This window comes from Oncorhynchus tshawytscha, linkage group LG06 (assembly GCF_018296145.1).
Source record: "Oncorhynchus tshawytscha isolate Ot180627B linkage group LG06, Otsh_v2.0, whole genome shotgun sequence".
NCBI lineage: Eukaryota > Metazoa > Chordata > Actinopteri > Salmoniformes > Salmonidae > Oncorhynchus > Oncorhynchus tshawytscha.
In genome coordinates this window covers 68,229,615-68,256,675 of record NC_056434.1, presented here as the reverse complement: position 1 = coordinate 68,256,675, position 27,061 = coordinate 68,229,615, and the positions used below count along the sequence as shown (strand labels likewise).

At 41.2% G+C, this 27,061-nt stretch overlaps 1 protein-coding gene across 1 annotated transcript in view; it reads right to left on the bottom strand.

Moving 5' to 3' along the window:
* ttc27 (tetratricopeptide repeat domain 27) overlaps positions 1-27,061 on the bottom strand; it is a 128,099-nt gene that overhangs the window by 66,726 nt on the left and 34,312 nt on the right. Inside the window, exons 6-8 of the mRNA XM_024424752.2 lie at positions 23,675-23,839; positions 23,405-23,547; positions 6,272-6,384 (exon numbers count right to left, since the gene is read on the bottom strand). Coding sequence (XP_024280520.1) covers positions 6,272-6,384; positions 23,405-23,547; positions 23,675-23,839 — 421 coding nt within the window. The remainder of the gene's footprint in view (positions 1-6,271; positions 6,385-23,404; positions 23,548-23,674; positions 23,840-27,061) is intronic.

Genomic DNA, 27,061 nt, shown 5'->3' with positions numbered 1-27,061 from the left:
TGACACACTGATGAACATGAAGTTATAAATCGGATACAAGCCCGTCTCTGCCTTCCCCCTATTGAGTACAGTGTTCTCCCGTACATTGATGTTCCAACGTGATTCATTTTCCTATGTATTGATTTATTAACAGTCAAGTGCTACTGTTCATTTCGTTGACGACCCATCAGTGCATTGGCCATTAGACAGAATTGCCTGTGCTATGATAGAATGGGCTTTCATTGTCCCCGAGTCTGAGAACATTCATCTACAGTTAACTGCCAAAATAAAGGAATACAAAATATATATTGAAAGCAGGTGCTTCCACACAGGTGTGGTTCCTGAGTTAATTAAGCAATTAACACCCCATTATGCTTAGGGTCATGTATAAAAATGCCCAATTGCCAATTATTTTGGCTCAGTTTTAAGGATGTGTGTGTGTGTGTGTGTGTGTGTGTCAGTCACCAGTTCTCAACCCAATTGAACACTGATGAGATTCTGGAGCGGCGCCTGATACAGCGTTTTCCACCACCATCAACAAAACACCAAATGAGGGAATTACTAGTGGAAGAATGGCGTTACATCCCTCCAATAAAGTTCCAGACAAGAATTTATGCCAAGGCGCATTAAAGCTGTTTTGGCGGCTCATGGTGATCCAACGCCCAAATACGACACTATATTGGGGTTTCCTTTATTTTGGCAGTTACATGTACATCACTGCACCGTCTGAGGGGCGATTGGTTTCAGAATTAATTGCGTTTGTTCTTTTTGATTAACAGTTCAGAGTGGTTTTGCAATCCCTCAGCCATGTGCCTGCCTGGCCAATCAGCATCAGGCAGGTGGACAATACTCCCATGGGCACAACACACTGTGACCTAGACAAGGCAGAGGGCCAGAGAGTGGTTTACTCTCCTTCATTTTACTGATCTGAAAACACTAAAATGAAAGCAATGTGGAGAATGGCTACAAAGAATTAGTTTTCACTTGTCAAGCAGCCATTTTAGACTACTGAGATACACCCGTAAAAGGTAGAAAACCAAAGCCTGAATGGAAACTTCTGTGGCCAGCTACAAAACCAGAGCAGGTTTTGGCAGGTGGGGAGCAGTCAAGTTGGGGGTGTTAGGGGAGTCTGTTTTCCAGACCAGAGAGGATTTTGATTTCAGGAAAATTAGATTCAATAATAAGCAGCACTCCTTTACAAATTGTGTTTATTATTTTCCCACTTAAACATAGTTGAGCATAGTCTGCCAGGTGAGAGCTGTCCATCTCTGTGTGTGTGTGTGTGTGGAGTGACCTGTGGAAAAGCCACAGAGTTCGCAGGGTTCTCTTGGAACCCTTCAATAGTACTAAATGAATCCGGTCACTTAAAGGAATTTTTTATATGATAAATCACGAATCATGCCAAACCAGCTAAAAATATTTACATATTTCATTCCTTTTGAACAGCTGTTATGGTTTCCTCTTCCACATTCGATTTAACCAAAGAAATCAAGCAATTTCACCTATTTAGTCCTTTGGTTGACTGAACTTTTTTGATTACACTTACAATTTCTGACAATGTAATGGTGCTGCACCAAGTTCTATGAGAACAGTTTGTTTATTAAAAAAAAGGTATATTTACTCCCCAGTTATTTTTTTGGGGGGGATGAGGTAGGTAAAAATGGGTGGGCTATTTACCGATAGACTATATACAGCTGCAGCGATCGGTTAGCTGCTCAGATAGCAGATGTTTGAAGTTGGTGAGGGAGATAAAAGTCTCCAACTTCAGCGATTTTTGCAATTCGTTCCAGTCACAGGCAGCAGAGAACTGGAACGAAAGGCAGCCAAATGAGGTGTTGGCTTTAGGGATGATCAGTGAGATACACCTGCTGGAGCGCGTGCTACGGATGGGTGTTGCCATCGTGACCAGTGAACTGAGATAAGGCGGAGCTTTACCTAGCATAGACTTGTAGATGACCTGGAGCCAGTGGGTCTGGCGACGAATATGTAGCGAGGGCCAGCCGACTAGAGCATACAAGTCGCAGTGGTACATTATGAAGGACAGATCTGTAACGGACATTATTCTTAAAACCTTTTAGAACAGTCACTGAATAATTGCAAACAGGAAAGATCTGGCCCTGGTTTCCTGACTAACGGGGGGGATCTACAAACACGGATTTGATGACAGAATTGCTGTCCGTAATTGTTTTCTGTCACCAGGCCTGTAGTCCACAGGTCCATTATGGGTGGGAGGTGGATGGAAAATGGCAACAGTGGGTTTTGGCCAGGCTGGTGCAGTCATTCTGTGTAATGTCATACAGTATGTAGAGAAACCAATACCAGCGAGCGCCATTGACATCTAGTTCCTTTGTTGTTTTTTGCCAGCAGGTGTGACTGGGAGTTGCCAGGCCCCCAGGAATGGCAGTAACCCAAGTCCAGGGAAGAGAAGGGATAATCCAGACTGGGTCACATTCCCAAATCTCAGTGGAACGGCGTGAACTGGCTGATACACTACGCCTGGGAATGGTAGGGGAGAGGAGGAGCACATGGCTGGAAATGGTAGACTCCCAATACTCTACACAAGTGCAGTATCAAGTATGTGAGTGTGAGCTTGTCTATACACTGGTGTGTGTGTGTGTGTGTGTGTGTGTGCGTGCGCGTGTGTGATGAATGCACACGTGACTAGTATTGAATCTGTGCCGTTTGACTTGGTGCATAGATGTGACCTTTTATCCTGTGCAACCTATCAAGTCAGAGGAAAGGCAACAAAACTCAAAAAGGAATCGGGAGGAATGTGTTTGATACAAAACACGGCATCGGTGCACTATATTAAGCTTATACATTGGAGTTGGGTGTTGTACAATGATTTCATCTTTCTCTCGCTTTTCCACCCCATGAAAAGATGGTCTGTGAACACAGTCAAAAATAACAGGCCAGACATTCAATCTGGCAAGAGTGGTTCCTCAACAAAAAACGATCACCTTTACACCATTTTCTCCTCTGGGATGTTTGACCAGATGCCGTTAAAGAGGATGTGTCAGTGTGTGCGCGCGCGCAGCTGCAAACAAGCCTAAATGCTACCGTGCAGAATTGACTTGACTTTGACATCCACATTTAGACCCCCTCCAGCCAAGACTAATTTCACACCATTGTTTTGTGGCTAATTCGCCTCTCCTTTCCACGGCTACACCCTAAACATGCACACAAATCGCTCTTGACAACAAAGGGATTTGGTCAGGGTCATTTGGAGGGTTGAAGAGATACACATTGAGCGTTATGCAGGTACTGTAGGTGGAGTTTTAAAAAGTGCTTTGAAAACCTCTCAGCAGTTCTGCATGGTCACTGGACCACAGAGAGAAGGGAGTTGTCAGAAGCATCCTTGGACATACAGCAGACTAAAGGGGAAAACTCAAAAAAGATGACATGTCTGCTATTCAAATCACAAAGGATGGTTTCTCTTACCCCAAACTGCATGGCACAGAATTCCAGGGAGTTTAAGTAATTATTAACCATGGCAACAGGGGTTTTCGGGTGTAGTATTCCATTACAGATAAGCAGGAAGCTGGTGTGCTACCCCCTCACATGACCCACACCAATCCCCCTCCTGAGACCAGCAGTTAATCCATTTTCAACGATCAGTCAATCCATTTTTATCGCAGCCCAGCGGAATTATGTTTGCTAATTATTCCACGCCTACAATTGAGTCACTTAACAGGCGCGAGGCGAGATGAAGACTTAACCTACGTTCTCACACATGCCCAATTAAAGAGAGACATCAAAATGTGGCCCCAGAGGATGACGTGTAGCTGGGTTGGTTGTATTCTAACATGTAGGCTGACTCTGCACTGTAGGGTCATTGAGCTCCTGTGTGCCAGGAGTCTCCTCTAGGGCCCATTGGAGGGAGGGAAATGAAGGGACAAAAGGATGTGGTGCAGAAGGAAGCGGTGCTCTTTGATATGACCGTCTCTAGAGAAGTACAGGGAATTTACAGAGAGATGGAGTTTGCGAGGAGAAACAATTGTAACACTGATGACGGCCAAGTGGTGAAGAGGAGTCATGAGTAAAACCGGATACTCCCCCTGTGTCCAACCCAAGGCAGAGGTGTGGTTAATACAGCCCTGAGGTTCACCCCTAGAGCAGATAGGAGCGGGGCAAAGCACCAGAGTACCAAAAGAGGACACAAAGCAGAAGGGGGGGGCATATACCACCCACCATGCTCAGGGGCAAGGGCCACCCCTATCGCGCAACAGATATACAATGCCAGCTAATGAAGTTGGTCCACAGTATTCCCTCTACAATAATCTCGTCCCCTCTCTACATTTCATTTTCTTACCCTTTCTCCCTTTACTTTACCTACCCCCTTTCCCCTCCTTGTCCCTTCTTCCCTTTCCCCAGTTTATCCTTCGCTCACTCCACCTCCCCCCACCCATACCCTTCTTTGTCCCTTCCTGTGCCGCTCATGCTCTTGGCATCTGTCACAGTGAGCTGGAGGAGAGGCGGAGAGTGAGAGCACTCCCTGAACTCTGAAATCCCTCTGACTCACTCCTAAGCAAAGAGAGAGACAGACAGAGGAGGAGAGAGTCTGCTGGCCTCACCATCGCCTCATTTTGACACCTCTCGGGAGGGGGAGAAAAGCATAGAAAACGCCAGGAGCAAAGACATCACTCTGTAGCAACCGTATCAGATGGAGGCTTTGGAAAACAGATCCTAAATGGAACACACAAAAAAGCAACCTAAAAAGCATAAAAACCTGCAATGAAATGAAGCAATAGTAACAGTGATATACTGTTAAGAGCGGTCATAATCCGGTTAAATAATAAAAAGGCATCTTTAAAAAGATTTTAACATTGGTAAAGTTGAATCAAATTTATTTGGAATAGGCCTCTCCCCTGTAGAGAGAGAGAGGCCGATTCCAAAAGTACTGAAAAACTATACTCAGGGAAAAAAGGCCCTTTGGCTGGGGCCCAGACAACCAGACTTTAAGAAGGGAAAAAAGGAATCTAACACGGGCAAGAAGGCAGACTAAAAACAGTTTATAATAAAGTGGTAGAACTAGCAGACCACAGACACACACCATCTTTCCAGTCGGTGGAGCAGTGAAAACGGGGACAGAAGTTCGGCCCACTGTCGTCAATCACCGGGCCTCCCAGCGCACCCTTGAGAACAAAACTACCTCCTCTGTCGACCTTCACATGACCTCTCCATCCCATCCTATCCCTCGCCTGCCACTTGGGTGGTACATCTTTTTTACTGATCATGTTAGTGGCTGGTTTAACTTCTCCTTTACTCAGCTTAAATATATTCCACTATATCAATGGGCCATAAGAGGATGACGGGGTTGCTTTTGTATCACAGTTGAAGGATTGTGTTCGACAGCCATCCTTATTTTAGCACGACATCTTGATTGCTATTGGCAATGTAGATAATAGGTATGTCCATCATTTGATCCTTGTAGGGTCAATAAGGTTAACTGTATTCCACACAAAATGGCCTCCTAGCCCTTGACATCTAGTCTCACAATGGAACCGTCTTGATATTGACCATTGAGACTGTTGGTGACCTTTATTGACCATTGGGGTTATATTCACTGAGCTGGCCGGAGTGTGATGTGTTTACACGGTGATGTCGTGTTCGTTCCTTGATGAATGACAAAGCACTTTTTAGAACCAGATACTTCAGCTAGAATTACAACGGTGTTTAGCCATCCAAGCCAAACTATCAAAACTAACTGGGTGGGTGGCGCATTGCATTATGGGTAGTGTATGAACCCGGGTCTCCCACAGGAGCAACCAATGTCTTAGATTGTGAAACCAAGAGGAAATTCCCTTTTGGGCTGAGGTCAGACACTGGTTTTGTAGTTCGCAGGCGGGGCTATCATCACGTGACCATGCGCAACCATGCTGACTCATGCCCGTTACAGTGGCATAGTGTGTTATAATAAAACTAATTGACCCCTTGACTATGCAATATTCAAAAACATACTATACTCTAGAGAAGGGCTGTCAAACTAATTCTGCCCTGAGCTCCTCACTCTGTTTTCAACGAGGTCCGGAGGGCCGCACTGAAAATGTATTTCCTTGCTGTAAAAATATATTTTTAATTTTTTTTACTCAAAACACCATTCAGCCTGGATGCTTGACAGCCCTGCTCTAAATTGACTAGAAGAGTCATGCCCATAGACACAAATCATAGTTATGATTTTTAAGATGATTTCATGTTGCTTATTTCTTGAGTACTACTTTGAATACTACTAATCTAACCCTGTAGATCGCTTAGGCGACTGACTTAACTAGTTCATAGTGTTTCGTCTTACCAGACTCCCAGGATAACGGCCTGCTCCTCACCGCTGAGGTCCGGCATCGGGTACTGTCCAGGCTCAGCTAGGTTGATCTGGTTCAACACAGTATCATCACTGAGGTCATGGTCCTGTTGGGCAAAACACATAACAGACAGCTCAGCAAGGGGTTACTAGCACATCCTTCAAATAATAGCATATTATGACAAAAGAAAAGTAAGGCAGTCCTTTTAAGTGGTTTTCCACCATCAGTGACTTAAACTGATGGATTCATGGAGTTCAGAGTGAAAGTTGAGGCCGGGCTTATTTTTGAGAGATCACTTTTCCAGGGGAGTGATGGATACTTCCTCCGGTCAAAAAGCCCTTCTCTCACACTTTTCCCCCCTCGGACTCCCCTTCATCATCCTTAACTCTCTGCATCTCCAGGTTACTTTTCTCTTTTTTTGTCTTATGTAATTGGAATGTGGCTGGCCCATTTAGATTTGGATCCGGGAGAAAAATTTGAAACGTCTTGCTTCAAAAAAAAAAAGAACAAAAAAAGTCTGCTGCCATGCACAGCTTGTGAACACATGGATGCACTCACCCAACCCCTCAAACATACCCCTATCATTTTTTTCACTGCTCAGGATTACTGTGAACTGAAATCACAGTAAACAAAAGGGGATGTGTGTTTTGGCCAATTTCTTGACTTGTAAACAAGTCTAAGGCACACACATAAGCAAAAAACACTGAAGAAGTCCAACAGCTCACCACCCAAATTCTTTGGCCAGCATTAACAGTGTGTAGGGTTTAACTGTCAGGAACACCCAGGAAAATGGCACCATCTTGAAGGGTTTGGAAGTCCAGAGTTCCTGGTTCCCTGTGGCCCTTTAAAAAGAGGAAGCTAAAGATGCCCTGCGTCACGGGCTGCACCTGTCCGCCAGGTGTCTGGGTCAGAATACACACCCATGGTTACACACACGGACCCACACTTAGGAAAACAAAGGTCAGCCCACCAAAGTAAGCCTTCTACAGGACAGCTGCCTGACTCAGTGGAGGTTTTATCATGCATTCACCTGCATCCACTCCAGATATCACAGACAGTTAAAATGTTCAAAACCAAAATAGTTGTTCCATTTGCTTTCCCTATTGTAATTCCCCCCTTCCCTGTGATGTTCTCCTAATCGTTTTACCTCCGTCTGCTTTCCCTCACCAGCTGATAAAAGAACCAGCCATCTGTGGCAAATCTGGAGCTTAATCCCAGATTGTCTTTTTGCATTAAGTGCCTCTACTTTATCTGAATTTCTCTGACTGAAACCCTCAATGGTGCATGACACGCAATGTTCCATAGGACAGAACAAACATGTCACAATTCAGGAACCTGCTTTTGTTGAAGAATGAATCCTAATTCCTTTTTTGACTGACATGGTGCTTTGTCTGCATATTACAACGTAGACTTGGCAATTGATCAAAGTACACAGAAAGGGTGTGGCTACGCTTAGCGCACGCTATTACAGTAATACTGGGTGGGTACACTTGGTATTTCTTAAATACAGTATCCAGAGTATTTGTACCATGCACATACCTCTCACAGTCATTGGTTCTTACATTTCACATACAGGGTTGGCATTCCTCAGCTCAAATTGAAAGTAAGTATTTCATGGTATAAGAGTTTGTTCATGCCATTGACATTGTCTTATCTCAGAAGAAGACTGGGTCAATTGCCACTGGGGCCTCACCTTGCTGCCTATGTTGTGTGGTGCTATTTCTCTCTGTCTCTCCGTTCCAGCCAGCCAGTGAGCTCTGGCTAATGATGGCCTTGATTAAACCCATTTACACCCCCCCCCCAGCCTGTAATGAGAGCATTAGTGGTCTGAGAAGCAGAGCCCGGGAGCAAGCAGGATCCACCCCACAGAAAGGAGGACGAAGGATCAGTCATTGTATGGAATGTCCAGTACTGTGTTCATTTCTAAAATAGTGACAGAAATTAGTCAAACACCTCTTCTTTCAGAGGCAATTGAAGAGACAATAACTGAATAAATAAACCCCCCAAAAAAACTAAAAATACAAATATTTTTCATTTGGGTTGAGGAAAATGAGACTAAATGACTCAAATCTGACGAGTAAGTCGACTATAAGTTGAATGATTGAGATCCTTTCAGTGTTATTTGCAATTTGGCAGCAACAAATCATTGACGCAAATAAGGCACATGAAGTGGGTACTCTCCCAGTGGGAAAAGCTCCCAGTTGAAAAGAGGGCCATGTTTGGGGCCACTTTACTTACTGTAGACCAAATGCAACATTTCTATGGGAAATGACCTCAAGAGACATCTGAAAGCGCATCATCCCAATATATAGGTAGGCTAATAACATATTGATAATGCTAGCAAGAAGTTTGCTACAACCTATCAGACCACTACTTACAACACTTTAAATTATAACTTTGAGTACAATATACAGCGCATGACCAGAAGAATGTGGACAACTACTCGTCAAAAAACTTGTTCTAAAATCCTGGGTATTAATATGGTGTTGGCCACCCCTTGGCTGCTATAACAACCTCCAATCTTCTAGGAAGGCTTTCCACTAGATGGTGGAACATTGCTGCTGCAGGAAATTGCTTCATTCAGCCACAGGGACATTAGTGAGGTCGGGCACCGATGTTGTGCGATCCCACACTGATCTCGACAAACCATTTCAAAATGGACCTCGCTGCACAGGGGCATTGTCATGCTGAAAAAGCAAAGGGCCTTCCCCAAACTGTTGTCGCAAAGCTGGAAGGCACAGTATCATCTAGAATGTCATTGTATATTGTAGCAGTAAGATTTCCCTTTACGGTTCAATCCCAGGCTGTTTCGAAGCCGGCCGTGACCTGGAGACCCATGAGGCGACGCACAATTGGCCCAGCAACATCGGGGTTAGGGGAGGGTTTGGCCGGCTGGGATGTACTTGTCCCAATGCGCTCCACCGACTCCTCTAGCGACTTCTGTGGCGAGCCGGGTTTCATTTTATTTATCTATTATTGAGCTCAAAAGCAACTATTTTACAACAAAATATATTTGATATAGCTTTATGATACAAAACATTTACTGTTCGATTAATGCATGCCTACTAGCGGTGGGTGGTATTATATTTACTGTTAGATTAATACATGACTACTAGTGGTGGGTGGTATTATATTTACTGTTAGATTAATACATGACTACTAGCGGTGGTATTATATTTACTGTTAGATTAATACATGACTACTAGTGGTGGTATTATATTTACTGTTAGATTAATACATGACTACTAGCGGTGGTATTATATTTACTGTTAGATTAATACATGACTACTAGTGGTGGTATTATATTTACTGTTAGATTAATACATGACTACTAGTGGTGGGTGGTATTATATTTACTGTTAGATTAATACATGACTACTAGTGGTGGTATTATATTTACTGTTAGATTAATACATGACTACTAGTGGTGGGTGGTATTATATTTACTGTTAGATTAATACATGACTACTAGTGGTGGTATTATATTTACTGTTAGATTAATACATGACTACTAGTGGTGGTATTATATTTACTGTTAGATTAATACATGACTACTAGTGGTGGTATTATATTTACTGTTAGATTAATGCATGACTACTAGCGGTGGTATTATATTTACTGTTAGATTAATACATGACTACTAGTGGTGGTATTATATTTACTGTTAGATTAATACATGACTACTAGTGGTGGTATTATATTTACTGTTAGATTAATACATGACTACTAGTGGTGGGTGGTATTATATTTACTGTTAGATTAATACATGACTACTAGCGGTGGGTGGTATTATATTTACTGTTAGATTAATACATGACTACTAGCGGTGGTATTATATTTACTGTTAGATTAATACATGACTACTAGCGGTGGGTGGTATTATATTTACTGTTAGATTAATACATGACTACTAGCGGTGGTATTATATTTACTGTTAGATTAATACATGACTACTAGCGGTGGTATTATATTTACTGTTAGATTAATACATGACTACTAGTGGTGGGTGGTATTATATTTACTGTTAGATTAATACATGACTACTAGTGGTGGGTGGTATTATATTTACTGTTAGATTAATACATGACTACTAGTGGTGGGTGGTATTATATTTACTGTTAGATTAATACATGACTACTAGCGGTGGTATTATATTTACTGTTAGATTAATACATGACTACTAGTGGTGGTATTATATTTACTGTTAGATTAATACATGACTACTAGTGGTGGTATTATATTTACTGTTAGATTAATACATGACTACTAGTGGTGGTATTATATTTACTGTTAGATTAATACATGACTACTAGCGGTGGGTGGTATTATATTTACTGTTAGATTAATACATGACTACTAGCGGTGGGTGGTATTATATTTACTGTTAGATTAATACATGACTACTAGCGGTGGGTGGTATTATATTTACTGTTAGATTAATACATGACTACTAGTGGTGGTATTATATTTACTGTTAGATTAATACATGACTACTAGTGGTGGGTGGTATTATATTTACTGTTAGATTAATACATGACTACTAGTGGTGGTATTATATTTACTGTTAGATTAATACATGACTACTAGCGGTGGTATTATATTTACTGTTAGATTAATACATGACTACTAGTGGTGGTATTATATTTACTGTTAGATTAATACATGACTACTAGTGGTGGTATTATATTTACTGTTAGATTAATACATGACTACTAGTGGTGGTATTATATTTACTGTTAGATTAATACATGACTACTAGTGGTGGGTGGTATTATATTTACTGTTAGATTAATACATGACTACTAGTGGTGGGTGGTATTATATTTACTGTTAGATTAATACATGACTACTAGTGGTGGTATTATATTTACTGTTAGATTAATACATGACTACTAGTGGTGGTATTATATTTACTGTTAGATTAATACATGACTACTAGCGGTGGGTGGTATTATATTTACTGTTAGATTAATACATGACTACTAGCGGTGGGTGGTATTATATTTACTGTTAGATTAATACATGACTACTAGCGGTGGTATTATATTTACTGTTAGATTAATACATGACTACTAGCGGTGGTATTATATTTACTGTTAGATTAATACATGACTACTAGTGGTGGGTGGTATTATATTTACTGTTAGATTAATACATGACTACTAGTGGTGGGTGGTATTATATTTACTGTTAGATTAATACATGACTACTAGTGGTGGTATTATATTTACTGTTAGATTAATACATGACTACTAGCGGTGGGTGGTATTATAATTACTGTTAGATTAATACATGACTACTAGCGGTGGGTGGTATTATATTTACTGTTAGATTAATACATGACTACTAGCGGTGGTATTATATTTACTGTTAGATTAATACATGACTACTAGTGGTGGGTGGTATTATATTTACTGTTAGATTAATACATGACTACTAGTGGTGGGTGGTATTATATTTACTGTTAGATTAATACATGACTACTAGTGGTGGTATTATATTTACTGTTAGATTAATACATGACTACTAGTGGTGGGTGGTATTATATTTACTGTTAGATTAATACATGACTACTAGCGGTGGGTGGTATTATATTTACTGTTAGATTAATACATGACTACTAGTGGTGGTATTATATTTACTGTTAGATTAATACATGACTACTAGTGGTGGGTGGTATTATATTTACTGTTAGATTAATACATGACTACTAGCGGTGGTATTATATTTACTGTTAGATTAATACATGACTACTAGTGGTGGTATTATATTTACTGTTAGATTAATACATGACTACTAGCGGTGGTATTATATTTACTGTTAGATTAATACATGACTACTAGTGGTGGTATTATATTTACTGTTAGATTAATACATGACTACTAGTGGTGGTATTATATTTACTGTTAGATTAATACATGACTACTAGCGGTGGGTGGTATTATATTTACTGTTAGATTAATACATGACTACTAGCGGTGGGTGGTATTATATTTACTGTTAGATTAATACATGACTACTAGCGGTGGTATTATATTTACTGTTAGATTAATACATGACTACTAGTGGTGGTATTATATTTACTGTTAGATTAATACATGACTACTAGTGGTGGTATTATATTTACTGTTAGATTAATACATGACTACTAGTGGTGGGTGGTATTATATTTACTGTTAGATTAATACATGACTACTAGTGGTGGTATTATATTTACTGTTAGATTAATACATGACTACTAGCGGTGGGTGGTATTATATTTACTGTTAGATTAATACATGACTACTAGCGGTGGGTGGTATTATATTTACTGTTAGATTAATACATGACTACTAGTGGGTGGTATTATATTTACTGTTAGATTAATACATGACTACTAGTGGTGGGTGGTATTATATTTACTGTTAGATTAATACATGACTACTAGTGGTGGGTGGTATTATATTTACTGTTAGATTAATACATGACTACTAGCGGTGGGTGGTATTATATTTACTGTTAGATTAATACATGACTACTAGCGGTGGGTGGTATTATATTTACTGTTAGATTAATACATGACTACTAGTGGTGGTATTATATTTACTGTTAGATTAATACATGACTACTAGTGGTGGTATTATATTTACTGTTAGATTAATACATGACTACTAGCGGTGGGTGGTATTATATTTACTGTTAGATTAATACATGACTACTAGCGGTGGGTGGTATTATATTTACTGTTAGATTAATACATGACTACTAGCGGTGGTGGTATTATATTTACTGTTAGATTAATACATGACTACTAGCGGTGGGTGGTATTATATTTACTGTTAGATTAATACATGACTACTAGCGGTGGTATTATATTTACTGTTAGATTAATACATGACTACTAGTGGTGGTATTATATTTACTGTTAGATTAATACATGACTACTAGCGGTGGGTGGTATTATATTTACTGTTAGATTAATACATGACTACTAGTGGTGGTATTATATTTACTGTTAGATTAATACATGACTACTAGTGGTGGGTGGTATTATATTTACTGTTAGATTAATACATGACTACTAGTGGTGGGTGGTATTATATTTACTGTTAGATTAATACATGACTACTAGTGGTGGTATTATATTTACTGTTAGATTAATACATGACTACTAGTGGTGGGTATTATATTTACTGTTAGATTAATACATGACTACTAGCGGTGGGTGGTATTATATTTACTGTTAGATTAATACATGACTACTAGCGGTGGTATTATATTTACTGTTAGATTAATACATGACTACTAGTGGTGGGTGGTATTATATTTACTGTTAGATTAATACATGACTACTAGCGGTGGTGGTATTATATTTACTGTTAGATTAATACATGACTACTAGTGGTGGTATTATATTTACTGTTAGATTAATACATGACTACTAGCGGTGGTATTATATTTACTGTTAGATTAATACATGACTACTAGTGGTGGTATTATATTTACTGTTAGATTAATACATGACTACTAGTGGTGGTATTATATTTACTGTTAGAATACATGACTACTAGCGGTGGGTGGTATATAATTACTGTTAGATTAATACATGACTACTAGCGGTGGGTGGTATTATATTTACTGTTAGATTAATACATGACTACTAGCGGTGGTATTATATTTACTGTTAGATTAATACATGACTACTAGTGGTGGTATTATATTTACTGTTAGATTAATACATGACTACTAGTGGTGGTATTATATTTACTGTTAGATTAATACATGACTACTAGTGGTGGGTGGTATTATATTTACTGTTAGATTAATACATGACTACTAGTGGTGGTATTATATTTACTGTTAGATTAATACATGACTACTAGCGGTGGGTGGTATTATATTTACTGTTAGATTAATACATGACTACTAGCGGTGGGTGGTATTATATTTACTGTTAGATTAATACATGACTACTAGCGGTGGTATTATATTTACTGTTAGATTAATACATGACTACTAGTGGTGGGTGGTATTATATTTACTGTTAGATTAATACATGACTACTAGTGGTGGGTGGTATTATATTTACTGTTAGATTAATACATGACTACTAGCGGTGGGTGGTATTATATTTACTGTTAGATTAATACATGACTACTAGCGGTGGGTGGTATTATATTTACTGTTAGATTAATACATGACTACTAGCGGTGGGTGGTATTATATTTACTGTTAGATTAATACATGACTACTAGTGGTGGTATTATATTTACTGTTAGATTAATACATGACTACTAGTGGTGGTATTATATTTACTGTTAGATTAATACATGACTACTAGCGGTGGGTGGTATTATATTTACTGTTAGATTAATACATGACTACTAGCGGTGGGTGGTATTATATTTACTGTTAGATTAATACATGACTACTAGCGGTGGGTGGTATTATATTTACTGTTAGATTAATACATGACTACTAGCGGTGGGTGGTATTATATTTACTGTTAGATTAATACATGACTACTAGCGGTGGTATTATATTTACTGTTAGATTAATACATGACTACTAGTGGTGGTATTATATTTACTGTTAGATTAATACATGACTACTAGCGGTGGGTGGTATTATATTTACTGTTAGATTAATACATGACTACTAGCGGTGGGTGGTATTATATTTACTGTTAGATTAATACATGACTACTAGCGGTGGGTGGTATTATATTTACTGTTAGATTAATACATGACTACTAGCGGTGGGTGGTATTATATTTACTGTTAGATTAATACATGACTACTAGCGGTGGTATTATATTTACTGTTAGATTAATACATGACTACTAGTGGTGGTATTATATTTACTGTTAGATTAATACATGACTACTAGCGGTGGGTGGTATTATATTTACTGTTAGATTAATACATGACTACTAGCGGTGGGTGGTATTATATTTACTGTTAGATTAATACATGACTACTAGCGGTGGTATTATATTTACTGTTAGATTAATACATGACTACTAGTGGTGGTATTATATTTACTGTTAGATTAATACATGACTACTAGCGGTGGGTGTTAGTATGATATTTACTGTTAGATTAATACATGACTACTAGCGGTGGGTGGTATTATATTTACTGTTAGATTAATACATGACTACTAGTGGTGGGTGGTATTATATTTACTGTTAGATTAATACATGACTAGTGGTGGGTGGTATTATATTTACTGTTAGATTAATACATGACTACTAGCGGTGGGTGGTATTATATTTACTGTTAGATTAATACATGACTACTAGCGGTGGTATTATATTTACTGTTCGATTAATACATGACTACTAGCGGTGGGTGGTATTATATTTACTGTTAGATTAATACATGACTACTAGCGGTGGTATTATATTTACTGTTAGAATAATACATGCCTACTAGCGGTGGGTGGTATTATATTTACTGTTCGATTAATACATGACTACTAGCGGTGGGTGGTATTATATTTACTGTTAGATTAATACATGCCTACTAGCGGTGGGTGGTATTATATTTACTGTTAGATTAATACATGACTACTAGTGGTGGTATTATATTTACTTTTAGATTAATACATGACTACTAGTGGTGGTATTATATTTACTGTTAGATTAATACATGACTACTATCAAATCAAATCTTATTTGTCACATACACATGGTTAGCAGATGTTTATGCGAGTGTAGCGAAATGCTTGTGCTTCTAGTTCCGACAATGCAGTAATAATCCAACAAGTAATCTAACTAACAATTCAAAAAAAAAAAAAAACTACTGTCTTATACACAAGTGTAGGGGGATAAAGAATATGTACATAAAGATATATGAATGAGTGATGGTACAGAGCAGCTTAGGCAAGATACAGTAGATGGTATTGAGTGCAGTATATACATATGAGATGAGTATGTAAACAAAGTGGCATAGTTAGTGGCTAGTGATACATGTATTACATAAGGATGCAGTAGATGATATAGAGTACAGTATATACGTATACATATGAGATGAATAATGTAGGGTATGTAAACATTATATTAGGTAGCATTGTTTAAAGTGGCTAGTGATATATTTGACATCATTTCCCATCAATTCCCATTATTAAAGTGGCTGGAGTTGAGTCAGTGTGTTGCCACTTAATGTTAGTGGTGGCTGTTTAACAGTCTGATGGCCTTGAGATAGAAGCTGTTTTTCAGTCTCTAAATCCCAGCTTTGATGCACCTGTACTGACCTCGCCTTCTGGATGATAGCGGGGTGAACAGGCAGTGGCTCGGGTGGTTGTTGTCCTTGATGATCTTTATTGCCTTCCTGTAACATTGGGTGGTGTAGGTGTCCTGGAGGGCAGGTAGTTTGCCCCCGGTGATGCGTTGTGCAGACCTCACTACCCTCTGGAGAGCCTTACGGTTGTGGGCAGAGCAGTTGCCGTACCAGGCGGTGATACAGCCCGCCAGGATGCTCTCGATTGTGCATCTGTAGAAGTTTGTGAGTGCTTTTGGTGACACTAGTGGTGGGTGGTATTATATTTACTGTTAGATTAATACATGACTACTAGTGGTGGTATTATATTTACTGTTCGATTAATACATGACTACTAGTGGTGGGTATTATACTTAGTGTTAACAAGCTATCTAATGTGTTTTGTGTATTCACTTCTTCATGTGGTGAATAAGCCCCAAAATGCATTAGCCTATGATATTAGCGCACATAATAATGTAGGAAAATTCAGAAAATTCTGGAGCTCTATCTTAACAGTAAAACATAATACCTTATTGTCAACTCACAATTCAACTCACAATTCATGACAGTCTTTGGATTAGGTTGCTTTATGAATTCCTGCTTGGACACGTTAGATGAAACAACTTGTTTATTGAATAGCCTACCATATCAGTAGTCTATTACACAGTCTAAAGCACTGAATAACTTCAAAAGATGATAAATTATATTGTGTGACGCTGTGAAAAAAAAGAAAATGTGCGACCAAATCGTGGGCTGGTGACACCAACTCAAAAGTTGGTGGCACTGGGGAAAATGTTAGTCTGGAGCCCTGTCAAAGGGTTTGATGTTTTTTATCTGCTGCAGAGTAATGTGTTCTGCCAATTTGGCTGTTGGGAAGAGAATCATGCGATAGGATGTTATGCAGCAAAATATGTTGGTCGGACAACGCTATGTACAGTTGAAGTCACAAGTTTACATACACAAGTGGCCCACCGTTTGTCCTTTTGACAGTAGATGTTCAAGAGGACAATGAGTGAAGCCTCCACACACACACCACTGGCAACAGGACCAGAGGGGTCAGTGGAGTCTGGTTTAGTATAGGTACAAGCAGAACCCCAGCAGGATAGAAAAATGCAGATAGGATGAAATACGAGGGAAACCAAGACGCATCACAAGTTGAAGACAGACCGGTCAGAGGGGCTAAACAAAATAACAGCCCCCTCTGCTTTCTCTCCCCCTCATTCCATCTGGAAAGTCTGCATGTTTGTAAGTACGTCTGTGTGTGTGACATTCAGCAAACACCCTCCTTCCCCTTTGTCCCTTGACATTGTTGGGTAGGGTTCAGCCCAAACCAGGGTCTCAAACACCCACCTTGGGGCCCCTTGTGCTTGTAGAGGCCCTTTCCACTGACCATACTTTTTTTTGTGAGTGTGTGTGTGTGAACCCACTACGCCATGGGCCTCTAATAGGCACTTCATCATGGGGGGAGTGACACGGTTTGGGCCCAGGGTGAGAGTTAAACAGCTGGGCGCTGTCTGCCTCACCTCTGCTGTGTGGCTCTACTGACTGGATATTTGATTGTTCTAGCAGGGAGAGACGGGGCTGAGATGATGACAGAGTCAGATGGATTAGATAAACAGCAGAAGATAGCTTAGCCCCTGAAGTGTCAGCAGGTGACTAGCCCACATGCTTGGCTTGGAGAATGTCCCTGGACAGGAGTGTCAGATCATCGCGTGATGCTGCTGGATCATAAAATCACCATGTCCATGACAGAGCTGCCTGCTTTCTCTAATCTTCAAATCAATCTACTGGGCTCAGATGCTTCATTCTTGTGCACAGGTTAAAGGGTTCATGGTAAAAAAAATAGCTCAGGTCAGGGTAATGCAGGGCAATAGTTATTCAATGCGCAATACAGTCTAAGTAATACCCTCCATGCTGTACATCTCAGCAAAAATCTATTGAAAACAAAAATCAATATCGTTCATCAAAAAAATATATCTTCCACACTTCATGCACCACAGTTCGGGGCCCATTCAAAATGAGTATGGATTCAAGGATGAAGCCTAGACTGTACAGCACACTCCACTGGCTTCCAGTCGAAGCTTGCATCATCTTCAAGACCCTGGTGCTTGCCTACAGAGCAGCAAGGGGTTACTGCCCCTCCTTGCCTTCAGGCTATTCTCAAACACTACATCCCAACCAGAGCACTCCGTTCCACCAACCTTGGCCTCTTTGCCCTCCCTCCCCTACAGGAGGGCAGCTCCCGCACAGCCCAGTCAAAGCTCTTCTCTGTCCTGGCATCCCAACAGTGGAACAAGCTTCCTTCTAAAGTCAGGACAGGAGAGTCCCTGCCCATCTTACGAAAACATTGAAAGAGCATCTTAAATACCTCGCCGCCATTGGACTCGGGAGCAGTGGAAACGCTTCACCATCTCGACGGACGATTCTGGTTTTAGCAGATGCCAGGTGAACGCTACCTGTCAGTATGACAATGCCGCCATGCACAAAGCAAGGTCCAGACAGAAATAGTTTGTCGAAATCGGCGAGGAAGAACTTGACTGGCCTGCACAGAGCCCTGACCTCAACCCCATTGAACACTTTGGTGATGAATTGTTACGCCGACTGCAAGCCAGGCCTCACTAATGCTCGTGGCTGATAGAATCCCCATAGCAATGTTCCAACATCTAGTGAAAAGCTTCCCAGAAGAGTGGAGGCTGACAGCAGCAAAGGGGGGACCATCTTCATATTACTGCCCATGGTTTTGGAATGAGATGTTTGATGAGCAGATGTCCACACACTTTTGGACATGTAGTGTATCTTAAGATGAACTCACTTATTGTAAACTGGTCTGGACAAGAGCATCTGCTAAATTACTAAAATCTCAAATGTACAGTATAGCGATAGAATGCCTACCCAGATCACATATCTGTGTAACCATACAATGTAGCTTCACAATTCATCTAATTTAGAACAGAGAACTTGAGAGCAAATCTGTGGCGAGAGGAGTCTCCTCAGATCATGAAGCCTGGGGTTGAGGTGCATTGCAGTGGCGAGCAGAGTGGATATGGAGAATCAGGTAGGGGTGTGTGTGTGTGTGTGTGTGTGTGAGAGACCGAGAGAGTCAGTGGGTCTGGGGTCTGATTCATGCAGAGCTGACAGGCGTGCACAGTGCAGCTTGTTTCCACTCTCTCGGGGTCCTTTGGATACGTGGCTCTTTCCTGCACCGACAGCCGCTCCACGGGCGTGCTGGCCAATCACCTAGCATCCTGTCGTCACTAGAGCCCGACCGATAAATAGTTTACTGATATCAGCCGATACTTGCCTTGCATAGAAATATGTGTTATTATATACAGTACATAGAACAAACAAATATGTCTGCTCATTTGCAGTAATTTTTTTATTTGTTCAACAAGCTGCTCAATGAACATCATACAGCTCGTAAGTCACGACGTGAGAGAGTGGGCATGGCAGTTCGACACCGAGTAGCTTGCTAAAGCCAGCGACAGCGTATTTCAACCAGTAAATAATCAGAAGTACACTTCACCAAGCCAGCAGCCCTGTACTCATCACATGCTTACTTAACATTAGCTGGCTAGCCAGCAATGTAGTTAGGCTAACTACCTTACTGACAAGACAAAGCCTAACTAGCAAGCAAACTGTTTCTTATGTGCCAAAGTGAACTCATCCTTGATACAAAAATAACACAGTTACTATCTGGGCCTATTATGTTAGTGGGCTTATTTGTTTTTTTTCCCGAAATACACAATCTGCAAAAAGAAAGACAGTTAGAGTATATCTACGATTCAGACCATGTGTTTACATTCATGAGAAAACATTTTCGAAAATGAACAGCTAGCGTGTATTTGCCGGAACAATATTTCATTGTGGGGTTGCCATAATACTTTTCTTTACATGACATTAGATTGTTGTAAAGCACCGTAGGCAATCTACTCAATACAAATGCTGATGCTGACATCTAGTGGTGACATTACAAACTGCCTGTTACTGCATTTCACTGCATAGTTTGAACTTGTGAACAGCGCAGTTTCAAATATACTTTGAGACAGTTTTCATTCTGTCCTTGTTTATTAGTGTTCTTGTAGTGCTTCAGCACAAAACCTAATGCATTATTCTAGAAAAAATATTGAACAAGTGTTTTGTATTTAGAGGATATGATTACTTTTTGGTGGTCATCATATAACCAAAAGTTAAATGTAATTTTACATATTTAGTTAAGAAATCATAATTTAGTGCATCTGTTAATCTTCGGAGAACAATGTGTAAAAATAAATAAATCATTCCACCTCTAAAAATATATATATATATTTTTTAACTGACTGCCATTAACCGGTCAACAAACGGTAAATAAAAAATAAAAATTAAACAGTAAAACGACGTGACCAACTGAAAATACTATCAGGGGTCTGTATATAATGACGAGATGCTTTTGTCTCCGCCCTAACAATGGGAGTCGTCCCAAGGCGAGAAGGCAGGCGACAAGCTTAGGCCCAGAATAAGCCCACAGAAATGCATTGTACAGATTTTGGCGAGTGACACATCTCGCTTCTTCCTCTGATACCATGCATGCATACAAGGACCAGACATTTTTCATTAACAACTTGATGGAAACATGCAACAATAGCAAGCCTATCGTCTTACAGTCAAAAGACTATAGACTATTATTGAACATGTAACTCCAGTAATTTTTAAACATTTGCCAAAATGCAATTTGCGGAAAACACAGTCCTAAACAGCGCACCTCATGTGAGCAGTTCCATATGTGACAGAGATGAAAATCTCCATTAGAAACTTAGAGGGGGAATCTAATAGCAACTAAAATAATAGGTTGCTAATATGACTAGGATTGTCACTTTGGCCTATGGACAATGAAAGATAGTTGATATGAAAACCAATGGAACACTGGCATGAGGAAGTCTTTATAAAATAATTGCCTCCACGTTCCTACAGATGGATTTTCACATGGCTACTTTGAAGCCAGGTAAAACATGCCTCATTATTTGAAGTCAAGTAAAATGTTCAGGTTTCAAACAATTATATTGCTTCAATCTAGCATTACAAAGTGGTGGGTGATGAGCTGATAGTCAACAGTAGGCAGGTAATAGCCTACGCATCCCAGTGGCGAATGGGAGGCGTGCTTTACGAGTTGGTAGTCAACCGTAGGCAGGCTATAGCCTACGCATCCCAGTGGCGAATGGGAGGCGTGCTTTACGAGTTGGTAGTCAACCGTAGGCAGGCTATAGCCTACGCATCCCAGTGGCGAATGGGAGGCGTGCTTTACGAGTTGGTAGTCAACCGTAGGCAGGCTATAGCCTACGCATCCCAGTGGCGAATGGGAGGCGTGCTTTACGAGTTGGTAGTCAACCGTAGGTAGGCTATAGCCTACGCATCCCAGTGGCGAATGGGAGGCGTGCTTTACGAGTTGGTAGTCAACCGTAGGCAGGCTATAGCCTACGCATCCCAGTGGCGAATGGGAGGCGTGCTTTACGAGTTGAGATTGTGGGGAAAAATAGCTTTTTAATCGTGGCAAACAACGTTTTTAACAAGATTGCATTTAGAATTTTCATTTCTTGCTCAGTGACTGGGCTTACAAAAACACGTTTCACTCCAGTAACCTACAGGCTTCATGAAGAGCCACTCTCGCGCTGTCTGACAGTTGGTAGGCTATTCAGCTCCTCACACTAGGCTCTGTATGCTGTGCACATGTGATAAATCAAATGCATGATGAGTAACAAAAATACACAAGGGCCAATTCCACCAAATGATGCAAATTAACCTTTTGACCGATAAGATTGCATTTAGAATTTTCATTTCTTGCTCAGTGACTGGGCTTACAAAAACACGTTTCACTCCAGTAACCTACAGGCTTCATGAAGAGCCACTAAAATCGGCACAAGATGTCTGACAGTTGGTAGGCATCAGCTGAAGTTGGTAGCTCTGTATGCTAATCAAAAAATCAAAATCACACTAACTCTGTGATGAGTTTTGGGTTTCTGTGGACTCCAAACGTAGAGGAGACACTGCTAATATCTGAGCGCCGACTCATAGCATAGACTAGTGACAAAATATCAGTAACAAAAATACACAGGGCCAATTCCACCAAATGATGCAAATTAACCTTTTGACCGATAAGCATGAACGGTCAAATGTATTTTCGGCAGCTAACCGATTAACATCCCTAATCGGCAGATATATCTGTAAATCAGTGACTTAACAAAAAATCGGTAACAGACCCAAAAATCCTATATCGTCGGGCTCTAGTCGTCATCCTTGATTCAGTGACATAGCACTGCACCCATGTTCAGTGACCCACAAAACGGAGGGAATCGCAACATATCCCAGTTCTGTACTGCACACCCCATCCATGGGATATGCATAAATCAGTAAAATGGTAGAATGGTAGTACTAATGGTAACTGGACCATTCTCAGTACTGTGAGTCTCAGAGGTTAAGGTCATTATCCAATGAACGGAAAGTAATGCGGTTACCGGTAACATGCCATAAAATTATAAAGTTTCAAAACAAGTATCTAGGGATCTGACTTGAGGAACGGGTCTCCTGAAAATAGCCCACAAAAAACCTGTCCTCCCTCTCCGCCAAGCCAAAGGCAAGCTCAGCATGTACACTGGCTACGCCTGACCTGACAAATGAGGCCGAACAGCCTTTCTAGAAAGCAATACACCTACCCCCCACCAACTTCTCACTGGGGAAAGACAGAATGGGAATTCTCCCTGCAGTCACTTTCGTCCTGATTTTCCAAGGCTTCCATCACTACAGAATATCACATCAGTTATTGAGGGGTGGAGATCCCCCTCTGCTGTTGACACTGAGTATCACACTGGATGTGCCACCCAATGTGAGTGAGGGTAAAAGGTGTAGAGTGCTTACCTTGGGCAGGCTGGCCAGTGGGGTGGGGGAGAGGGTCAGCTCACTGTCTGGCTCAGGGGCTGGGATGTCTTCCTTACGCTTGACATCCAGGATCAGCTGGGCAAGGAAGTTCTGCTGGAAGCGAGTCCGTTTGCCCAGAGCACCTGCATGGAGGGAAGACCTCATCCAATTACCATGTTACACATACACTTCCCTGACCAAAAGTGTAGGCCTTCTAAACAGTCAAGCTGTTACTGTATGTTGAGACTGGTCCAAGCCTACTGTACCTACCTATCATGTTCATATCTAGGCCAGAGAGTTCCTTGGCCCGTTGAAAGTGCTCCTTGGCTGGGTTGTACTCATAGTAGGTCAGAGACGTGTAGCCACATTCCAGGTGGAACTGGATGGACAGGTTCCGGAGGGTTCCCTCAGAGAACAGAGACTCATACTTCATTACTGCAGAGAAGATGAGGTAAAAGGATAATAAGACTACCTATTTCAGTTAAACATAGAATAATTTGCATAGATTTAATAAGCTATTATCAGTTGAGTAAATTTTTATTTTTAAATGCGTTTTTTTTTTACATCTTTCAAGTTCTCAAAACCGACCACCCTACATCGTATTTTAGCACCAAAAGACGGCACATCTCATCTACTCCTAAAACTCCATTGAAGACCATCCAGAGGTCAATAAGAACTCAGTGCACCTGCAGACCATTACCATGAGGTCATTGGTCGGCAACACAGAGCGAGAGAGACCGAGGAGACACATTAAAAGAGACAAATGGACAGCGGAGAAGAGAAAAGGTGTTTTGGCTTCGTCCTATCAGTTTAGTCTCGCTCAAGGCTGTGCGCGGTGTGGAAATGATCCCCGGCTCCTAATGTGTATAATTCATGACGCCACGTACCCTCGCGTTCCCCCATTCAACATTTATGAGGCAGCATGGGCCCATGCCAGAGAGATTTACTCTGCGCCTTGTGTGTCACCTTCACTGCAGCTATTTCACACCAGGAAATGAGCTTCCTGGGCTGTTGTGACATGTGCAACGGGAGGGGGCACTTTTGGAAGGATAACATAACACCACAACAGCAGTGTTGGGTTAGAGCTGCGACACCTTGACGGACGGTCGTTAAGATGATGACAAAGGAACAGAGGGGGATGAAAGTGAAGGTGAAGAAAAGAACAGTCCTTACCCAATTTCAAATTTGGATAGGAGAAAACAAACAGAGTGAATAGGTGTCGTGACCAATCCCTTTGCATTGCTAGGTTGCCAGGGAGCATGGGATCTGCTCTGAAACAAACATCCTTGACAGGGCACAATATTCGGATCAGGTAATACTGTACCTCCCCACCCATTTCACTTAGCCTCAAAACGTTTTCTATTTCATACCTACTGATCACGACCCTTGCAGCATGACATCGCAAGATTAGCATGGGCCAACACAGGACAAATGTGCATATACCTTTACGGGTTTACTGCTAATCCTTTTATTAGGTCTGTTATTTGGGCCTTGTTAGAATGAACACTGACTGATTTATTCATTCTCAGGAAATGTTATTGTCGGGTGAAAGAGGCCAAAGAGAGACCACAATAACAGTCAGTGTTGAAATAGTGTACATTGTATCCGATCCTCAGTGTCAACTCAAAACCAACAGCAAAGCGTATGAGACAAAGAGAAAATGGATTGTAAAAATCCCCTTTCCAATCTGCATGCCTTTCACACCTCACAAAGTAGTAAACAGGATTGTGTGGTCTTTCACTGGCTGCATCTCTGGAATTTGGATTGGCTGTTTGTTTGCCACCCTTCATACTCACCCGACACACACACACACAAAGAAAAGTGAACTCCCGTTTAAAGCAGAGGTCAACTATAATTAAGCAGAACAATCTTAAACCGTGGTCTGCTACTACTGACCTAGTGGCAGGTCTACACAATAGGATAAACCAATGGGCAAACAAGTTGACTTAATGAGCTCAAACCACCCTGAAACTAAGGGGAAGGTGAAACAGAAAATGGGGTTTCAAGGGGGATTCCCTTCAGTCTCATTCCCACTATTTCTTAAATTTGATATGCTGCCCTTCAGTCCCTTGACCTTTTGGCCCTGATGGAGACATGGATCATCCCAGAGAACACTGCTACTCTAGCTGCTCTTTCCTCATCTGACTAGGTTCTGTCTCGTAGTCAAAGAGCACCTGGCCAGGGCTACTAATTTCTCCTAACTGGAGATTCTCTCACCTGTCCGTCTGCTCATTGAATTCCATGCCGTCAATGTCACTTGTCGACTCCAGCTTAATATTGTTCTCATCCATTGCCCACCAGGTGCCCTTGGAGAGTTACTCAAGGAGCTTGACTCCTTGATACACTCGACTCATATCTCCGCTTGGATGTTGGTCCACCACCTCATGCTCATCCTCGACAACACGAAGCTGCTCTTCCTCTCATGGAAGGTCTACCCGCTAAAAAACCTCTCCATCACGGTTGACAACTCCACAATGTCGCCCTCCAAGTGTGCAAAGAACCTTGGCGTGACCCTGGACAACACCCTGTTGTTCTCTGCAAACATCAAAGCAGTGAGTCGATCCTGCAGGTTCATGCTCCACAACATCCGTAGAGCACGACCCTACCTCAACCTTCCCATGTTCTCCCATGTCACTCCGTTCCTCCGCACACTCCTCTGACTTCCAGTCGAAGCACGCATCCACTACAAGATCATGATGCTTACCTACAGAGCAGCAATGTGAACCGCACCTCCCTTCAGGCTCTGCTCAAACCCTACACCCCAACCCGAGGACTCAGTTCTGCCACCTCTGGTCTCTTGGCCCTCGCACCCCTACGGGAGGGAAGCTCCCGCTCAGCACAGTTCAAGCTCTTCTCAGTCCTGGCACCACAATGTGGGAACCGGCTTTCCTCTGAAGCTAGGACAGCAGTGTCCCTGCCCAAAAAGCCCTACCTCTTCAAAGAGTATCTTAAATAACCCCCCTCACCTAGACCCCCGATAGAGAAAAAAAAAACTTAAACTCACTTACAATTTATCCCACCCACCCCACTCCCCCCTTTCCTAGCTTTGACTTTGCTGATTACTACTTTGAGGAAAAGTGTACTTACTATGCCTGTGATATGTGGTTGTCTCACCTACACTACATGACCAAAAGTGTGTAGACACCTGCTCATTGAACATCTCATTCCAAAACCATGGGCATTAATATGGAGTTGGTCCCCCCTTTGCTGCTATCAGCCTCCACTCTTCTGGAAAGGCTTTCCACTAGATGTTGGAACATTGGAGTGGGGACTTGCTTCCAATCAGCCACAAGAGCGTTAGTGAGGTCAGCCACTGATGTTGAGCGATTAGGTCAGGCTCAAGGTCGGTGTTCCAGTTCATCCCAAAGGTGTTTGATTGTGTGGAAGAACCTCAACCCTGAGTTATTCAAACCATTTCTGTATGGTGCACATAGACATTGTGCACAGGGGCATTGCTGAAACAGGAAAGGTCCTTCCCAAACTGTTGCCACAAAGTTGGAAGCACAGAATCATCTAGAATGTCATTGTATGCTAAGATTTAGATGTAGGTTAAGATAAGATGCATGTTAAGATTTCCCTTCACTGGAACTGAGGGGCCTAGCCCGAACCATGAAAAAACAGCCCCAGAACATTCCTCCTTCACCAAACTTCAAAGTT